The following is a 20,997-nucleotide window of genomic DNA, read 5'->3' as shown; positions in this document are numbered from 1 at the left end:
ATTAATGTAGAGCCCTATATAATGTTTTCCTTAATGACTGCATTGAGGGTACCTTGAGCTTTCCTAAGACCAGTTCCCCCCTGACTCCCTTCAATATTTAATAAAATATTTCTATGGTTTGACTCCCTAAAGCTAGTACTTTAAACAGAGGAGACATCTCCATATGGGGTATGCTCGTGCACCCTGAAGAACTTCCCACAGCTCTGGTCTTGGCTCTTCTGGGCGATTTGTCTTGCTGTGGTTTGCACAGAAGGAAAAGGAAATTGTCTACTGATTTTATTATCTGTTTATTTCCTCTTGGGGAATTTGTCTATATGATCCTGCTTAATCTCCATGGGTGGGGAACAAAATATTTAAGTTAGTTAAAGATCTTTTTGTCCTGAAGTGAATAGACTTTATGATCTTTTTCTCCTTATTCTTCCTTCTGGCTCCGTCAGGAAAAAGTCCTGGCTGGGAAGTCAGATGAGCTCCCTGGGAAAATCTGCTCCTCTGCTCTGTGGGGTAGATAAAACCATTTCCTTGAGAAATGCACAACATAAAAGTTAATCTTACAGGATAGGAAATAGGGTCAAAGGAGTAGGTACAGATGTAGGTTCTAGCCCTTAGGCGTTATCCCCCACTTAACCAGCTTTAGTTTTCCACGTTACTTTGGGAATGAAGGAAATGGCTTATTGTGAGCCAGCTGGGCTGGGAAGGGGTTTCTGGTCCCTTCCACCGACCAGCTCAGTGCTCCCTCTGCTCCAGCTTCGGCGTAAGAGACTCGGACATGAGCAAGCAGGACTGAACTCCAGCTTCCAGCAAAGCGGCACCAGGCCCCTTTGCAGCCCCCGCTCCTTCCTCCCGAGGGTAGCACCATGGTAGGGTTGCATTTCTCTGTTTGAAAGCTGCAACACATTGGAGGCTCAAAGCCCTCCACCATCACGGTGTATAATGAGGACCCTTTTGAGTGAGGTCCTTATCAACAGCTGAACGAACTCTAGGGCTAAAACAATCTCGTTTATTTGTTAGTCCACTCTTCAAGGTTACCTGTTTTTCTTCCTGTGTAATATTCCAGCATCCTCTGGGCTGAGGCTATCTACTATTTTTGTCCCATCAGCACATTCCTGCTTACTGCGGAACGTCAGTAATGACAACTAGGATCAGCTAGCTCCCCGAGGAACCCCCTCAGTTACCCTGCCCTTCACACTGCCTTTCAGCCTAGCTCCCTTAGCCACAGGATGCAACTTCTACTTCCCATCTCCTCCCGTTGTTAGCCAACGTCATCGCACCTGCAGTGTGCAATACTGCACTGCAGCTGGATTTTGTTTGAGAAGACTCATCTTAACAACAATGGTCATCAGGGTGGTATGGCATAATTATCCTCAGTAAACGTCTCCCCTTCACGCTCACTTACAGTTATCCTTCAGGTTGATTTTTTCCCCCCTTTCCTTTAAAACCAGCAACTACAGTAGAGGCTCTCCATTCGTGTGATACCATCCCCAGGCTGGATACTAGAACAGCTTCTTTCCATTAGATCTGAACAATTAACAATTCCAGGAGAGTTATCGCTTGGTTTCTGTAACTTGCGCACACTTTTTTTCACTTGCAGGTTGCCAAGTTATTTCCGTTTTTCTCTGTATCCCTCCCTCTCCACCCTGCCCACCAACACTGAACATTGCCACCTTTATTAGGAGCAGGCAGCAAGGTGCTGGGTGTAGCTTTGCGATCACATCTGGATCTCTACCACACGGAAGTTTCATATTAATTTTTTCCTCTTACTTGCACTTTTAAGAAGTTCTGCAGTTATTTTAATCTCTTTGAAAGATAGCTGGCTGATAGCATTTCTTAACTCTACCCTGACACTTGTTCTCATTTTTAGTAAGTCCAAACAAACAGCTTTTCTTGTTCAGCAGCCTTTTCTATTTCTTGTTGTTCCGCTATTTCTTCTTGTGGTGCTAATTATCCTACAGCTGATTTCCTCCGGCTTAGGTTACAGATCTCAGATATCCAATTTTAACCTGGTCAAATAGCAGGATTTGACGGTGGAGTCTGAAATATCTTATTCAAAACCGTGAGCTCCTCAGTGAAATTAACTTGTCGCTAGCTAGCAACGATAAGGACTAATTTCATTTTTGAAACGAAGAACTTCGTTTTACAGAGTCTTAGAACTGAAATCAGGACTAGATTTCTCAAGATGAGTTTCTTCCAATGACTAGCTCAGATACGCGTTGAACTTCTCACAAAAGCCAACTATAACGTAGAACTACTTCGTGTTGGCTCTACAGCGCTTGTGCCAAACACCTCTTCAGCCCTTACAGCCAACAATAACTGGGCTATAGCTTCTTGCTCCCTCTTGCTGGCCAAGACTGCAGATTTTCTTCCCCTGACTGCATGCCAGAGATACTTTATTCTACTTACAGAACCTACCTGGCTATAAGAAGAAGATACGTTAGTAAAGAGGTAAGAGATTCTGCTGTCCACCTCTGCCCATCCTAGATCTCTTCTTAAAACAAGGAGAAAGTTGAGCTGCTGAAAACTTCTCAAAGTTTAGCTAACAGGGCCAATTCTTTAAAATAAATGAATAAATTTAAAAATGCTGCCTTTCAGCGTGGCTGATGCATATTGCAGAACCAACCAGACACTGAACCTTCAGAAAAGCGTAATGGCAGGGAGACCCTGGTGAATATCTAACCCACAGATGCCCCTCATCATCAAATAGAAACAATTAATTACTATAGCATTCAATGACCAGAAGAAATGACTTGCAGTTTATCTGTTCAAAGATCAGATAAAGATCAGACTTGATCAACTATCCTGTTGATCTGGGCTGGCGTTTATTTGGTGCACTAATTCAGAAAGCCTGGAGCTAGGCAGCTGGGACAGCACATCATCATCACTAAACCCTGGTTTTGCTTTTAAAGATGCAGATTATTTGTACCAAATGCCAGAAAGTTACACCACAGAATAATCACTGCTCAGAGCCAGGTAAACCCAAAAAATAGCCCTCAGGGTGGAGTATGCCGGAGAATACAACCAAAAACCCTGGCCTAAGGAGTACAAGACTGAAACAGGGAAGCCAAAAAGGCCCATTAGCCTGCTGCTGGGACAGCGTTAATGGTGCTGCAGGCTTCAGGACATAGCAGGAAGAAACAACGTGCTGAGCAGAATCTGAGACCTCATTATAGAACATGGAAAAACAGGATTGAAGACTTACATACTCATTTTGTTACACCAAGTGACTTCTGTATTGTGCTACAGGAGACACAAGTGCACAAGATCACAGTGTAGTCATGGTCTCAAAGCATGCCCTGATAAAGTGCTTGGTGCGTCTCCCAACACACCCTGCTCAGGCTACCCGGAGCAGGAAAAAGAAAAAGCCAAAGTATTACTTTTTTTCTGAACAGTGGTCTATTAAGGAAGTTCAAAGGCTTCCTTTTGGCAGATTACCAGCTGTACCTCATTTTCTCATTCTTCCACTCTCAAATAATCTTTTTTTTCCAAGAAGTAATCTTATTAATGAGTAGGAAAGGACATGCTTATAATACTAAAAAACCCCAAACCATACCAGCCTATCAGTCTTTAAAGCTTCCTGCAAAATGTTTTGCCTGAACATGGTATCAGCTTCGCTACTTCCTACCTACAAAGTGTTGCAATCCCAGCATCTTGAACCCTTCTCAGCCTGGCAGATAACGGAATACTTCAAGCTGAAACAGGCATCAAAGAAACCCATGACATCGTGAACGGTTACCAATACGAACAGTTAGTTACCGATACCTCTCTCTCCTTTCACAATACTGGAGAATCTTCAGCGTTTAGACTAGGGGTTTGGAGCACAACAAATAGAAGGAAAGGTTAAGGCAATTCTCAACCTCTGTGTAACTGTGGAAATCAGAGAAACCTGTCCTGACCACAACTGGGACAAACTGTTGCCTTCAAACAGGAACACCGTAACCAAAATCCAGAGCCTCAAGTCTCATTTTGTTAAATTGCTTGGCAAGACTGAAAAAACATCACAGTGAAGGATATTGTTCATTTACAGTTCAGCCAGATCTTGAGAGGAGATAGCCTTCACTTTACTAATCAACCTCTTCCATTTCAAAAGGATGTCCTTCATTGTACAGGCAGTAACTTGTACCCTTAAGGAAATAAATGGATCATCTTCTGTCTTCCACCTCAGTATACTGCCAGGCATTTAGATGATGCAGGTTATCCATAAAAAAGACTGGGAATCTTATCTAAAGTAGCTGATGGCCACTTTTTGATTGGTATGAAACATAGGCATCGCTGGTAACACAAGATGCACACTTTGCAGAAAAGACTTGGTTTCTATATAGCAGGTTATGGCTATATTTATTGACGTTTCCACATCTAGTTATAGTCAGGTTGTACAAGTGATTCCCCATCCTATATTTTAAAATCTTACTGGTATGCAAGATATTGCTAGAATGAGACAGGTTTAACAAGATCTTTACCCAAACTTTCAACTGTTGAGGAAAGCCTTTATAACTCTGCCCCACCTCCACCGATGTTATACAAACCATACTTTCAAAGTCCTCTTCTCAGTATACCCCCAGGCAGCAATCAATGCAGCGAGAGAAGTTATTAAGATAGCGTTTACAGGCAGTAAGTTTATACTTACTGTGAGTCACGTACTGCTCTTGGTTTGATGTCTGAAGCCACCCGTGACATGAGCTATGAACTGACACCTCTGTTGGATTCCGAGCTCAAAGCTGCAGAAAGCAGTCAGGGAATGCAAACCAGAACTCCAAGCTGCACCAAAGCAATCCGTCCCTGCCACCATTTCTGACCCTCATAAAGCTGGAAGGCTTCTAAAGCCAGAGCAAGCTTGAGAATGAAAGCCAGCCTATTGGTGCATGTGTTGGACCCAGTCCAGAGGGGTCAGCCGGGAGGCTACAACTGCCTGTACCAAACAGGTCTCACTATAGACAAAATAGGTTGTTTGATTGCAGATTTCTAAAAGTGAGCAATCATGGCTTACAAACAGGTGAAGCTCCCCTAGGCTCCTTCTGGAGCACCTTCTTTATGACACACCATCAGGGACTTGGAGCTCATGCTGGCACCTGGCCTTCTGAAATGACAGAGGCGCTCCTGTTGTAGGGCAGCTGCTCTCCTCCCCTCCCTTCCCAAACTAGTTTTTTTGGGAGCGTGGATTTCTCCACCACTCCGCTTAGGCCACAGAAAGCAAGAAGGGCTGAAATCCCAGGAAACCACAGCTCTAACTAGTACTTAGAGAAGAAAGTGGTGTGGTGGTGGTTTTTTGGTTGGGGCTTTTTGGCTTTTTTTTTTTTTTAGATCTTGCAGAACACTAAAAACAACGCTTGGAAGTTGCACTCCTTTTAAGAGAGACCCTTATAAAAGAGTTAATTTTTTTACATTTAAATACAAAGCAGCTTTCTAATTTTATATAATCAAGAAATGGAAAACAATTTTTATTAACATGTTTTACATTTACAATCTTTTATTAGCTAATCAACATCAACATGCAAAAATAAGCGCTAAATACAAACCTCTACAATATGGTTTTGTTTAAACTACAATGGTTTAATTCTTTTGAAAAGTCATAAGGATGTGTTCTGTAGTTGTTAAAATTGAACTATTAGTTTCAGTAATGAATACTATTTAGACCCTAAAATTATGTAATCATCCTGCAAGGCATCTTCAGAAACTTCGCCCAACACTTAAGAATACCAGCTCATTTTCATGTGAGTACATTCTCAAAGCAAGAAATAAGGCAGTAGCACTAATGATTTCATATTGAACCCTATGCACATAACTAATAACTTTAGAAGGACTTTAACACTATGGTAGACTGGAAAAAGAACATTTAAACAAGCATTGGATTTTGCCTGAAATGTTCTCAGTTCCTCTTGATACTTATGCAACCTCCTTAAAATATTTGGGTTTGGAAAAAGACTTCATACTCCTTCAAACCAGTCCCTAGTTGATCCTCCAGAGAAGCCAGGCTTGTGTCAAAGACATCAGTATCTCCCATGGAAATAAGTTACATAATTCATGTTCAGGATTACTTCACGAGAGGATCATAAAGAAGGCAAAGAGGAGCTTAAAGGAGAACATATTGGTAGTACTGAAATCTTTGATAACAAAAGGGTCTTGGACAATTGTGAAAAAGAGGGAAGAAAAATGGATTTAATTTCAAATCTGTTGTAAATTTTCCCCCAGTGCAAGTGTCCCATCTTTAAAGAAAGTTATCCTTTAGAAGATGAAAGTACTTTTGAGAAGAGTCCAATTTTTGACCTTATGTTACAAAACCTTAACAATCAAAATTTGTTTTTGTTTTTATTCAAGTACAAACTTAAGTCATAATTCCTCTCTTTTTTTTTTTTTTTAAACGAGTGTTTATTGTTGCTCATTGATCTTTGGTCGCAAGAAACAATAATGCCACCGACAGGTCTGATCCCCAAGGTGGCAGATTTTGCTTCTTTGCCACACATTAAGGCCCCCCCCTTTACAGGGTATGCCAATATACACTGTGTCAAAATTCCAGCGGCACTTCATCATGTGTTTTATGGACCTACATGATGTAGACTTTCTCAGCTTGTGAGAAGTTGAAGACTTCTTTGGTTCTTGGGCAAATTACTTTGTCATCTTGACGAATAGAAAGCAGAGACTGAAAAAGAGTGAAATCAAAAGATAATATTCACAATAGTAACTCAAAGCATTATTTAACTGGTTAGTAAATAAACTTTTTTTTTTTTAAATGATGTTAAAGTCTGAGGTCAAAATATCTTTGCCCACAGAAGTTACTTATTCTACATGATCGGTCTCCAGGGGGAAAGATTTCCAATGCCTTTTGATTTCATGTTATAAATTCATATATTCAGTCAGACATTAGCTTCTTTAAAGACCAATTTGATCACATAAATATACAGTCCTTTAAAAATTACTGCAAGAAGTTATTTTTCTTCTGTTAATATAGAAGATACTTCTAGCTTTCTGACTGAGTTCATAACCTCTTATTTTGATATAGAAAGTTATCACAACCACTGCTATTTTAGACTTCAGTAAGTCATTGATTTCAACGCTTACATTGTATCCATAGACATATCCATTTGGTAACATCATAGGAGGATTATTTTCGTTCATTACATCCCCCGAAATCTTGCAGACTAGTCGGGAGTTGGCACAATGTGCCATAGGCAGAGGCTGAGCCAGCTTGTTCAGGGATTTGCTACACACAGGGCAGTCTGGGTTTTTTGAGCTCCCATCCTCTTTATAACACTGTCTGTTTAACAGGAAGTTAAGGAACAACCACCACAGAATGCAACAACAATTAGTTAGTGGCATACATTTGAAAAAAGATAGTAAACTGCAAATATAGCCTAGGTTATAGAATGTACAGGACCATTTAATTAAAGTTTAATGTGTACGTATAGGAATCAAGTGCTTGCTTTGTTTCAAGGAACAAGAGTGAGCAACAAGTGTCTGGCACCCCCTACAGGTAAAGCTTCTGACGTAGAACACTTCAGTAGCACCAGTCCTTCTCTAATACACCATAGCACGTAGCAAATCCAACTAAGTTTCAAAAGATGCAGGATATATTTGAATATTCACATAAAAACAGACAGGGTAAATTTGTGTGTAAGTGCTTAAAAAAAAATAATTCTGACCCAGCTCACTAACTTTTGCAGATACATTCACTAACTTAAGACACATGGAAAGATAGCCTAGTATGCAAAGACAATGTAGATTTCACCTTAAAATTTTGGTTTGGGCTTCTTTGTTGTTTGGTGTTGTTTGGGTTTTTTGTTGTTTGTTTGTTTGTGGTTTGTTTTTTTTTTTTTTTAAAAAAGCCATAATGCCATTTATTATAATCTCCCCTTAATTTAATAGAGAGACCAATTCATACTCCATTTAAACAACTAATGAGCAAAAATATTCAAGTGTCACATTTCCTCTTTGAGCTCTCTGAAAAGCATCCACGAACAAAAAAAACCACAATGCTTTTTTGCACTCGACAGTAGTATCTGCATTAAAGGATACGGTGTTTTTATAGCTGAAAGGCCTGCCTGGAGTGTTATAGTAAAAACAGAATTGTTTCCCAGCTGATGTAGTCTGTAGTTATCATATCTAAACTGTTGGATCAGCATTCTCCATCGAGCAGGGTCCAAGAGATCCTGTTAAAAAACAACACAACTATAAGTTGTTTTCAATCTAATTGTCCCAAAAGCCTGGGGGTGGTAAACTGTACAAAAATCACTAGACTGAATCCATCACAAAATAAAATTATACATGCTAATGCATAGTATGAATGTACTTGTTTAGAAAGTACCTTTTAACGCTGCTTTACTAAAAACGTGATTTAAATCAAGTATTACTTAAAATAGCTGACATAACAATATTCAATCTCCCTCCGTCATCTACCAAATGTTCTAATTAAGGTATGTAAATCCTGGTAAGGCTATTTCTTGCATTTAGTTTTCTAGAATGCTGGCCTACTTATGAAGCAACGTTAGTATTGTGGAATGTTTGCTCTATAGCCTCTGAACCATTAACATCAAAAAGTCAGAAGCGTTTTTTACCTCAAGTCAGGCTAATTCTGCTGATACCTCTTCGTAATATATAACGTTTACACAATTTTGTAAAAAGGTTTTAATTTGAAGAGCTGGCACAACCCCAGGTTAGAGAAAGCTTAGGTAAGCTATGCATTTAAGGACAAAATTCTTTAATATATATTGTAATGCTGTGCGTTACCTAAAAACCAGGGAACAGTAGTTAAAGTAGGGATGTTTTTTTCATGGAAGCAAGAACTAAACCCACAAGTCAAGGATATCTTGAACCCTAAAAGTAATGCTGTGAAAGAGTCATGTGAGAAGTGAAGACCCTTTGAAAATATACTTCTTATGTTATATATACAGGCAAAGACCTAATCCTTTCTTCTGCTAGCACCCCTTCTCCTTTGTATCCATAACCTGCATTTTGGTCATGAGAAGTGACAATGTTTATTTATCTTAGAAATAAGTTCATATTATCAACTGTGCATGCTACACTTCGAGGCAACTAGGAGAAGCAATAATATATTTTAGTATATTGTTTAGTTTTTAAAACAAGCTTTTAAAGAAAATCAAAGACTTAGTGACAGACAATACACTGAGTAGCAGCATCAAATTCAAAACATGTTATACCAAAATTACTAGGCAGTGATTTTACCATGATGTGGGCACTAGTCTTTATGCTTTGCTCTGTACCACCTTGGCCCATTCTGCCTCTCCTCAGTTCCCTGTTCATTCAAGTCAAGACACTGGAGAAGGAGGGACTCCAGCATTACCTTTTGTTGTAGCCTGTATCCTGGAATTCCCCCACCCCAAGAAGATCAGACTGGCCTGAGAACTTTTATCCAAATGATTTAATGGTACCATTATACATTTTTTTTAAATATGAATAAATTTTTCATCATTATCCTAAAATTACATGTTAACAGAACTATATTTCAGATAAACTTGGAAAATACTTTGTAGAGCTGTAAGAGGCCAACATTTAAAGTAGTGCTAAACTGGATTTTGACAGCAGTTGTCTAAGTAAGTGCAGAATTATTTCTCCATCCCTTCTCTCTAACTAAAAACTTGACTACTTGAACAGTGGGGAGAAGTGGTTTATGTACAACTAGTAAATCTTAGCTGAGATTATGAAGTTGCATGTCTCCATGAACACAGACAAAATAGGTGTTGGATTGGAGACAGGATCAGCGGAGTTTTAATAGCTCCCATTAGACTGGGAAGATCTTTGGATGAGGGAGGGAAGAGATGCAGCTCACAAACCAGTTCTAGTGTGTTTTTCTGACAAGTGTTTAGAAAGCGAAATTACACAGAAGCTGAAAAAGGGCACAAGCGTAAGTGATGGATTTCAAGAGATTCAGAAGAGCCGCCACGAATACTAAGGAAAAAGTCTTGCAGCAGAAACAGTTGGATCAACTGTGGGCCTATGGTTGAAGAAAAACAGCGCAAAAGAAAGAAGAATTCACATGAGGAAGAGGCAGAAAGATTCAGAGGCAAGTCTTTCCAGGAAAGGAAAGAATCCTGGACATAAGTAAATACATACACGTATCTTGCCTTAACTAAAACAAAAAGCACCGTTTCTGCCACCAGACTGCATGTCTGTTTGCTCTATCACCTGCCCCATCTAAGGCCATAATGTTCCCGGGGTTCCAGGATAAAGCTTTTGTTCTGACCTTAAGGCAATTCTTGAGAAAATGTAACAGACAGAGCCGACAACAGATCCATAACAAAGAGATAAAGTATACTACTAATGGTTAAGAAAAGCCTATGATTAAGGGCCTAGGTGATGGGACACAAAAGTAGCAGCTTACTAAATGTCCAGTTGGAATAATTCCACCCGCAGCTACACAAGCTTGTTCAAAGGATATCAAAAGAAAATAGCTTGTTTTGCCACAACATTAAATATGTTTTCCTTAAAGTCCTAAAAGATAGGACAACAAGCTGGAGAAAGTTCTCTTCATTGGTTATAGAAGATGCTTATTCCCTTGGATTAATAAAAATCAATTGATTAGAGATACTGTGATCCAACAAACTTTCTCACAGATTTAAAAGTAATTTTACTCAAAGCCATTTTAGGAAGTCATTTATGCACAGAACTCCTAGTCAACATATTAAAGGTACCTCCAAACAAGCATGCACTCTATGATTCTGTTTATCTAGGTAGTTATTAGAGGACCCAAAACATAACTTCTATAAACTAGAATGTTTTAAGTCAGATCCATAAAAAGTTGTAGGGAATTTGTTCCAATTGTATGGTTATACATGAAACAATACTAGCTTTTCTCCTTGCTCTCCCTCATTGAAACATTCTGTCCAAACTAGCCCTTAGAACAAAATACAGGATTTTTATTTCCTGCCTATTCCTTTCTAACTACTAAAACAATGATAACCTCTGTCTTACACCCAGTCTTCTAACACATCTATCATTTATGCTTGTAACTCACATCAAATGTAGAATACAAAATACCAGGATCCTTCTAAGACTCCAGGATTAGCAAAGAAATTCACATTAATTCTGTGGGTTGTTGGTTTGGGGTTTTTTTTGTGTTTGTTTTGTTAAACCATTGATTTCATCATCAAGTGTTTAAAAAACATGTTTATACTGGCATTGCCACATATTGGCTTGGCATTTCACAGGGTTCTTGTCTTGCTTTGCCAGCCCAAACCTTGTCTACCTTCCACCTCCAATACCAAGTTAAAAAAAAAAAAACCAAAAAAAATGTGAATTAGTACATGACCACAGAACAAACTCAAAATCTGTAGAAACAGTAACTACCTATGAATTTTGCTTGATTCAGATTTAGATGTAGATATTACCACTAATATCTACATTAATTTGTATAATCCAAATAAATGAATACTTACTTTTAAGCATCAAAAATACTGCTTTCAGATCATTCAAATCATCTTTCCTTTCTTCATCCCAACCACCGCAAGAACAGAAATTTGAGAAGTAGAATTAAGAACTGCTGCTAGTGTATTAAAGGCCACAGCCTAGCATGTTGAACAAAACTATCTCATTTTTTTCTTTGTACTTCCCCATCTTCTGTCTCTTGCCGTGTATTTGCCTATCGTGCTTCCAGTCCCACAGATCTTTAGTGCTGGGTTTGTGGTAAGCCTAGCTCAGTGGGAATCCGTCCATTACTATTAAGATCCAACTGCAACAATACAAATACTACCTGGATTGATCTACAGGCAAGCACTGGTTATTAAAATTAAGGACTATTATAAAGGTGGATTTTAGAAAAGTAAAATTAGAACAACATTTGATCTTCAGATTATCAACGCATTTTCCTGTAAGGAAAAAGAGCTGCAACATGTATTTTATTATTCTGCTGTACCACTGAATTTCAAACATAACGTTACCTTATAGGGGGAGATATGAGTGTCTGAAGGAAAGGCCAACATTCCCATCACTTGTCGAACCTCATCCAGCTGGCTTCCCTCAGCCTGACTGAAATGCTTTCTTGCATGTCTGAAATACAGAATTTCTATCTTTATTAGGTAGCCTTGTTTCTAAATCAAGTAAATTTACTTAATTAGGTAAGAATTTCAGAGAAAAACTCTGGATTCTGCTCTCAATACATGAACTCCAAAAGGTGATGCATTTAAAGGGCTTAAAAAAGTACATCCTGCAAATGTGAACGCAAGAATGACTTTAAGAATTAGCAATTTTACACTGTAATTTCTTAGAAACCAGAACTTCTTACCGTAGCATAAAGTCTTACCTCACCTACATCTAGAATGACAGATCCATGATTATTAGAAGAAATGTCTCTGCTTACGCAAGCTCAATATATCACACTTACTCCTTTGGCATACACGCGCAAGTGAGATAAATGCAGTCTGATAATCAGCTATTCCAAACCATTAAACATCAAGAGTGTTCAAATATCTACCTTGCTTATGCTGACATTTGAGAGAATGTTTACTTTTGAATGAATGATATTTTTTTTTTTTTCATAGGCTAGAAGGCAATATCACTTTCTGTGCAGACTACAAGAAATTGCAGGGTAATGTAGTAGAAAACACCTTGTTAAGAGCAAATTTTTTTTGCCAGGGAAATAAAAAATTAAGCAGAACTTCAGTACAAGTTTTTGTACTTTAACACATACTGATTATAAGAGATACACACAAGGCTGAAAACTTGGGTATTTGAAAGAAGTGACAGAATTACCAGAAACATATTTAAAGCAAAAATACAAACTTTAATATTTTTCAGGGAAATTAATACTAAGAAACCAGAGAATTATTATCAGATTATAAGGATATTCAACTACTTTAAAACCCTGTATGGAAGCCTCCCCTATCTAGTCTTCCCAAGATCATCAATTCTCAAGTTGGAGTTTCAGTGTGCAGGAGAACCCTCCAGCCTTTAAACTGGATGATTAGTCCAGCATTTCCACTAAAAGCTCCTGTTTTCAGTGGTGCACAGATGTTGCATAGTAGACCGACTACGGAATCAGCACTATATTGAATTTCTGGCACTGCGTAAGTGTAGAAAAGTCTTCCCTACACCGTATTTTCTCCACAGTTTGTATTATGGGGAAGATACCAAGTCACCTCTGAAGCACCCTAAAAGTTAAAAAGAGCAAACACTTATCAAGGAGTCTTATTAAAATCTGTTTAAAGTTACAAATTACTTTTAGGAATATACAGCATTTTCCAATTGCCCATTTCATGGGTTGAATTAAAAAAAAAAAAATCTAGGTAAGTTCCCCCCCCAATTCTGTGTTCCTAACCACACTTAGGTCATCAATAGCATGAGAACAGTCTCTTCAGCAGAGTTTCAGTACTCCTACTTCCTCTCCCACCCAAACCAGGAAGCAATGGAAGTTACGTAGGACAGGCTGTTTCCACCCAACTTCCTATTTCGGGTGAGCAATTCAGGAATGTAAATATTGTTCCCCAGGTGATGCTGTTATGAAAGCAGAAGTACAAAACCCATGGCCTGAGAGAAGAGACTCGGCAGCCTGGACATACTGGAAGAAAGCTAAAATAAGTACTAGTGCAGAGCTGCAGATGAAAGCGATAGCTATTTAGAAGAAAGCTTAGTCACACCTACCAGTTAAGCTAAATTACTGTGTATGCATGCATGAGGGAGAAGAGGAAAAAAAATCCTCTTAAAAGAACTGATCACTGTGCACTTGTGTTCTGTGATGTTAAAACAGTTTTGCATCAGCCTTGTTAGTATTATGGTCCTACTCCCCGTCAGGCCTTGACAATTTGCTCTTACAGACAGCTTTTCAACAATACATCCCCCTTGCTTATAGGAAGGCCCTCAGCTGCAACAGGCAAATACTGGCCACGCTTACTGTATGTGTTCAAGAAGAGCTAGAATTAACACTTTGTTTTGTGTATGTACGATATACAATCACTGTGTGTGCTAGCCATTCAAAGGAGAAGTGCTCAGCAATCCAACACTTCCATCATATGCAAAGTACTGAACACGCTGGGAGGTGGTGGCCATTTTGGATTCAGCCAGAAGGAATTAGGTTTTCTGAAGTTCTGTTGGTCTTTATCTCCTGACCTTCCCTTCGGCCTGTGCCCCGTAAGAAAACAAGGAAGTTTTCCCACAGAGCCTGCCATGCTGATGTCTGAACTTCATCCTCTGAGTGCTAACACAGAGAAATTAAAATGAAGCAAGTTATCCTTTAAAAGAGAAGCAAGTTTGTTAATTCATAGACTCTAAAGTCTTTTTTAGATTGGAAGCAAGAAACAGTATTATGTGAGTCCTCGTGAATGCACAACATTTAAATAACATCTTATTTGCCCTCATGCCATTATTCACCCCTTCCCTTTTCATCCAGCTATTTCCATCTCTTTGTGCAAACGTTATGCTCTTGGAGGTATATATGAACCTTACAATGCTTATTTACGATGTTTTTACCACCATTAGCACACACTAGTCAGTATAGCTAGAGCAGGGGGCAAAATTTTTTTTAAAATTATTTTTTTAAATCATGACCAGTGGACCATCACTGAAACCACTAAATTCTTGTGACAGATCAAAGTAATAGGTAGAAAATTTTGTTTTTCAAATCCCAGAATGATTCTGTAAACTCTGCGGGGACAAAGTCCATCATCTTTTGTTTGAAATAGCTGTTCCTCTAGCCCACGCATGTACAGCAGACATATTGTACTTGACAAATGCAAGAATGAAAGGATATTTATGAAGACCTGAAGATTCACAGTTTACTGTCTACTAAGGGTACATTAAGTTGTTAAAAAAGTATTTAAGCTATACAGTGTGTATGTGTATGCCTGAATATAAGAATGAACATATTTATCAGGAAGTAGCAATAACTGAACACAAACATAAGGTATTATCAAGAAAGGACTTTTTCTTTCTGCTCAGTCTTTCTGACTGATGCCTGAATGCCTTTATCTTAAGAGACCATTATGACTACTAGCAAAATTTATAAAGTGCTCAAAAGTTTTATTATTATTTTTATATGCCTGTTAAAGCCCACCCCCCACCTCACCCCATAATAAAAATAAAGGAACAAACTGTGTTTATTCACCCTTGTAGGAGAGAAGTTTACTAAAATGAATAGACTGTGGCCACTTTCTCCTGACTCTGTGCATCATCAGCTATTTTTATTCACTCCTTTTGTTCTTTATATCCCAAGAACAAGAAGTGCACAGGGTGTTTTGTTGAGCTTTTAGCTAAGAACTGTGTATCTCTAGCATCCCATAAGAGCAAAGCAGCAGAATGCTGTCAGATTTCCTAGAATGAAATTAGTGAGAGCCCCAAAAGTGTGAAATTAGTGTCAGCAGTCATTCATTGTTACTGTAATAGGTATGAGCGTTACAAAAAAACCTAAATGAGACTGTGGGAAATAAAGGCTAATGATACTAGGCAAAAAACTTTGTGATGTACTCAAGCTTAAGAGATTTACTCTTTGTATTCAAGAAATAGTTTTTGTACATTCTTAAAACTTGCACTTTCAAGACTACTCTGATAAGCTACCTTAGAGGAAGGTCCGTTTGTACTCATACTCTAAAAAGCTACAGAAATTCAAACACTTATTAAATAAAGATGTATAATAAATTAATAAATAAGATGTATAATTAAAGCTCACATCAATTTTAACCTAAAAGCAATATGTCACTTTAGAGGTTCTCAGCAGGCAGTAAGCAAAGCTTTCAAACTTATTTAAACACCAGCTGCGTTTCAACAAAATGTCAGTTCTCCGAGTTCCACTCATACAGGAAACTACTTGGTAAACAGCCTCTTTCTCTGCTTTCTAATGGATGCCTGACCTATTTATTGCACCACGGACACAATACTGAAAGAATCCTGCTGCAGGCACTTAACAGAAGCAAGCTAATAAAAACACAAGTTCCAATGGTTTGCTAGAAGCAATGAGATTTATGCTACACCTTCCCAAAATATATTCCCTTATTCATTACATATTTATTTTGAAGCAAAGAGGAAAGAAATGGTGAAAAATAACATTTTAAAGCTACATTATTTAAGGAAAACATTGAGATGTTGAACTCTGAATGTACAAAATTATCGAAACTTACCCTGTTAAGAAGGACTGAATTAAGATATAGAAGGACTTCTGTAGCTCCTTTTCATTTTACAAGAAGTTACGAAGTTAAAGCAGCATTGTTATGACTGGCAAGTTATAATTGCTGAGTATAAAATATATGTCAACCCTGAATTTCAATAGGTATATGGAATATACACGCTTCACCCCTAACAACATTCAATATGGATGCCTATTTGCAATGTAGATAGGAGCTGTAAGTCTTAAACCTCAGAGGCTATGATAGTACAAATTATTCCACGCCAAGAGTGCTGGGTCCTCTTGAGGGTTGACAACTTGCAAATTTTACCAGTTCTGATGTGGAAAACAGATCAGAAGGAAACAAATATCCAGTAACAACAATAAAATACAGATTGACCTTATCTACTTTGTCCCAGTTCTCAGCTTATCTTCTTATTTCAGCTCTATGCCTGCCCTTTGGTTTCCAAGCTACATAAGGAAGCTGCAGCTCAAAGAAAATAGTTTTTAGAGCATGGACTACTCACTGTTAAAATGCATGACTGCACATTTGGCAAAGAAGCAAACTTAGCGGAGAATAAAGCTAAAGGCACAAAGGCACAGTATTCGTTGGATATAAAGAGCACCATGGGCTTCAGAAGACAGATAATGTATTTGAGTGTCTTTCATCCTTTTCACGAGTACCTGACAATTCCTTAGGATTTGAGAACTCTATCGAAGGGTAAGTGCACGTATCTAAATGCTCACATGTAGTTTGGTTTTTTTTTTTTTTTTATAAATTATTAACACTAAAATTAGCTGGAGTTTATCAGATTGCACATTTGCATTGGCTGGGGCCAAAACGATGACGATTTAGGTGCAAATAGGGCAAAGTAGGAATGATACGAGTTAGCTCAAAGCAAGCAACACATTTGAATGAAATTAGAAATAACAACTGGAAATAACCCTAAAACTTAAGGTGAATAATTTTGGGGGTGGTGTTACTATTAGACTGGCCTCTCCGCATATTTGCACTACCTTTTTCTTTATTCTTGTTTTTAAACAAATAAGTCTTTCTCACTCATTCTATTCAAGACAGTTAGTGATGTGGTTTGCCTTGCAGAAGAGTTTCTACATCTAAAACTTGGGAATGCGCTAGAACGCTTTCAGTCTGTGCTTATGCTATGATACTTCATACGTTTTCTATAGCTTTGTGCTCCTCTCCAAAAAGCAGTTTTGCCACAAATACAAGCCTCCTGCTGGTTTCAATTTCTGGAGTACCTAGTATGGCTTGAAAGGCAGTAAGACTTGCAACTTCCTTAACATAAAACTTGTCAGAAATGTTAAATGGCAGCCGTGTTATCACTGAAATGTATCAGCAAAGCTTCAAGTCTGGCCATAAAACTTGTCATCTCTCCCTAGGTTTAGTCTTACAAAACAGAACCTGCTGTGAGTTCCTCTCTCCCTTGTCCATGTGTAAGCTCCAGTAGCTCTGCTACCTGCATCATACTTTGTGGTGCTGGCAAGATCAGAATTATCAACACATTTTATGGTCCCATTATCAAACTTCCACTCATTTCAGCAGAACCGGTTTCCTGTGGTTGAAGTCAGGCAGTGATTAGGTCTGACTCTAGTTCAGTTACTGATTCACACCACTTTGTGCAGCGTTACTTTTTTCCTCAAAGTAGTCCCCACTGAGCTAGTTCAAAAGAGGTGAAAATAGATATTGAGTTGGTTTCTTCATTTAGGGCCAGTGAAAGGGAGTGGGGGTAACATAACATAGCTCATTATTCTCACATTCATGACATTACAGAACTCCAAATTATCCGTTCAATACAAAAGTGAACCTGGCCTAAAGCATAACTTGTAGAACAAAGAGTTTAATGAAGATAAAACAGAAGACCATTCAGTCAAAACTGAAAATGTTAATGAAACACCCATCTAAAGCTTAACCTTTTAGTGTTTTTAGTGATTGAAACTGCAGTGAGTTGCTATGAGAAGCTAGCTGTACCTCTTGAAAATTAGTTAAGGGTAAATATGTTCATTGTATTGTATGCCACCAGAAAATACAATTGTTTTTTAACACAGATTAATTTTCTAAACTTTGATTTTGAAGAGTAAGATGCAGAGTTTCAGCGACAACATTAAGTTTTTAAAAAGGTGCATCTGTGGAATGACACCTTGCCTTTAAAAAAAAAAAATTCAACTCCAGCTTAAATCCAAAGACTGATCAGAATATTAGCAAGATCCTTTACAGCAGCAGGGCTTCTGGGTGTTGCAATAATAGTCACATGTTTCTAATGAAGCATACCACCATCTTGTTAAGAAAATTGTTTGGTAAGCATCCTAATTTCATACCTCACAGCATCCAGTCTCTTGTTCTGTCGAATGAGTTCAATGAACTCCTGAATCCTTAGGCTGAACTCCAGACAGCTCTGAGATTAAAGACAAGACAGGGTCTTAGATGGTGCCAAAACTGCACTGCACAGTATGTTAAGTACTATGTGTGCACAACAAAAAAAGAAAGTGTTAATAACATGCAACCTTCTTTGCTTGCTTTTAGGCATTCATGCAAAAAAAAGTTGAATTGCTGACTTTATGGACAGGACATCAGCACAGAATTCCCTAAAAGCAAACAAAACCTCCTCGTCTTGCCTCCTTCAAAACTCCAGTATTTTAGCAGGGATGAACTTTTTCCTAATGACTGAAAGCATCGTTACCTGAGATGCAAGTGAGAGTTACAGGTGGTTTCTTTGTACTTTTAGAATTTATAGTAGATTCAACAGAAGTTTGGGACTGTGGGATAATTTAGACAAGAGAGGTCTACCCAGAAGACTGCAAGGAAGAAACAAATCTTTGAACACTATTTTGAAAGCCCCCAATATTAACAAAAAACAGTACTGAGTTTAAGTTGCTGCAATCCCCTCCCTCCCTCCCTTTCTTCAAACTTCTATCCCGCTCTTCTTGTCAAACATCTAAAAGCCATGCTGGAAACAAGTCTCAAACAAGAAAACCAAGTGACATTTACCTGTTTTTGGAAAAAGGTAAAATTTGAAGCCTAATGAAGTTGACAGTGTCCCTTTAAATCAAATTCCATCACCAGTTCACAAAATCTATAAAAAAACTTTGAATATGTGGAATTAAAAAGAAAAAGATTCTCCCCCCACAAAAGAACAAGTCACTATGCTTCTTTATAGGGACACAGTCAACTGTTTTATTACCTTCAGAAAACAACGAAAACCCAAAGTCCTTTGAATCTTGAAAAGAACTGTGTTCCTTGAGTTACCCTGCTCCATTTGGCAAATGGTTTTTTTCTTCCCCCATGCTTCTAATGAATGTTGCCTTTTGTTTATTGTCCATCAGCACAGTAATATCAAAATTCCTCAGTGACTTCAGTAGGAATTTGAGCAACTCCAAATTTGTATCAGTTAACTGCCTGGGGTGACTAATGCACACATTGCAATAATTGCTCATTTTAAGATTTGAACTGGAAGCCATTTGAACATAAAAATGATGTTAAGATATACTTGTTTAAGGAATAGAAAATTAATTATTTTTCAACCATGCATTTTTCTCTACTCAAGCCCATGTTTAGCAGAGAATAAAAATTTCTTCTCTACTTTATTTGAAATTTTCAAATAGGACTATTTTAAAATACCCTGTTACTCAAATCTGCACAGAACCCTCGTTTAGAATTTTAGCTAAGTTTGTTTCTACTAAAAAAAAAATCAATCAAGCTTTTTGATTGTTAATGATACTAAATCCTAGGGCTTAGTATTTCGTTAAAGTGTTTCAACAGCAGAAAACCCACATCTCAAAACAATCCTCAGAGTTTGTGTTTTGTTTTTATTTATGAATTTTCAAGTAAGCTGCAAGCCAATGGCTGTATGGGTTCTGCAGACAAGTGTAACTAGAAGAAAAGAGTCCTAGACAATCAAACGATGCATACATTCCAACTTTGTATACCTCCAAACAATTCCACAGCAGATATTCACAGGAGTTTGGATAGCTCGCATCTGTAAAGACTATAAGACTGCACGGTTTCCCAGGCCAACATACACTTCAATTTTTAGATTAGGCTTGCATTAAGGTGGTGGCTAGGATTTTAGAACATTAACATTGATAAGTAGCTAAGCAACCAGAAACAGAAGAAACGTTTATTTGTGTTTCAAAAAGAACCATAGTGATTTCTCTTCTTCCAACTCTGATCTCTCACAGCCTTATCTTTGGATGTTGGTTTTTTTTTTTTCTTTCTTTAAAAAGAGTAGGGCTTGCAGAAATAGATTTTTTTGCTGTTGTTTTCCAAAAAGAGGGATGGGGAAGATTTTTCCCTATTTACTGTTTGTTGAAGATTGGTGATGAAAAAGTAAGACGTTCAGATTTTATTTCTTATATTACTTAACATATTAAGATTACACAAGGGGGATTTTTAGCAGTATAATTATGCAATAGTGTTTACATACCAATTCTGGTTTTCCTTTAATGGTTTCCATAATAAGATCATCATTTTCTTTAGAGTAATCACTGGCCGATTTACTTTTGCGTCCCATCTTCGGTTCATTCTCATTTTGGCGCCCCTGAGTGACAGAGAACGTCACTCTTTGCTTATCATTAAGTGCACTCAAACATTTTTGGTTAAAGAAAGCGCTTAGTTTAAAAAATAAGACACAACATCGTCGAGGGAGGCAGGGATTTTGGTTAATATCAGTTAAAAACAGATTTCTGCAAGCCCTATAAAAGACTACAGCATGTTTTGAAATGCAGAATTTAAGAGACAAGGAAATTTAAACCAACTGCATAGGAACAAGTATACAGCATGTTCAGGTCATGGTATTCAATGGCTAGAAAAAGACTTACTGTGTTTATTACTTCATTAGACTCGGCTTTTATTTTTGAAAAAAAAAAAAACATTTCAACAGTAGTTTCTCACAGAAAGTTAGTTCTTCAGTCAAGTTCTATTTTCTTATATACAAGACTTAAAAAATACT

General features: G+C 37.9%; 1 protein-coding gene across 8 annotated transcripts in view; it reads right to left on the bottom strand.

Moving 5' to 3' along the window:
* Positions 1-6,332: 6,332 nt before the first annotated feature.
* Positions 6,333-20,997, bottom strand: part of MAEA (macrophage erythroblast attacher, E3 ubiquitin ligase) — a 52,616-nt gene continuing 37,951 nt past the window's right edge. For 4 of the 8 annotated variants that reach the window (XM_075148505.1, XM_075148497.1, XM_075148501.1 and 1 more), the window contains 6 exons: positions 20,473-20,586; positions 18,368-18,444; positions 11,880-11,988; positions 8,002-8,135; positions 7,048-7,243; positions 6,333-6,628 (listed from right to left, as the gene is read on the bottom strand). In XM_075148505.1, coding sequence (XP_075004606.1) covers positions 6,533-6,628; positions 7,048-7,243; positions 8,002-8,135; positions 11,880-11,988; positions 18,368-18,444; positions 20,473-20,586 — 726 coding nt within the window. In that variant the 3' untranslated portion in view covers positions 6,333-6,532. The remainder of the gene's footprint in view (positions 6,629-7,047; positions 7,244-8,001; positions 8,136-11,879; positions 11,989-18,367; positions 18,445-20,472; positions 20,587-20,997) is intronic. The other 4 variants (XM_075148499.1, XM_075148503.1, XM_075148498.1 and 1 more) reach the window with 1 other exon arrangement.

This window comes from Calonectris borealis, chromosome 4 (genome assembly GCF_964195595.1).
Source record: "Calonectris borealis chromosome 4, bCalBor7.hap1.2, whole genome shotgun sequence".
NCBI classification, from domain to species: Eukaryota; Metazoa; Chordata; class Aves; order Procellariiformes; family Procellariidae; genus Calonectris; species Calonectris borealis.
Note: the sequence above shows the minus strand (reverse complement) of the source record. Positions and strands in the feature narration are given on the sequence as shown.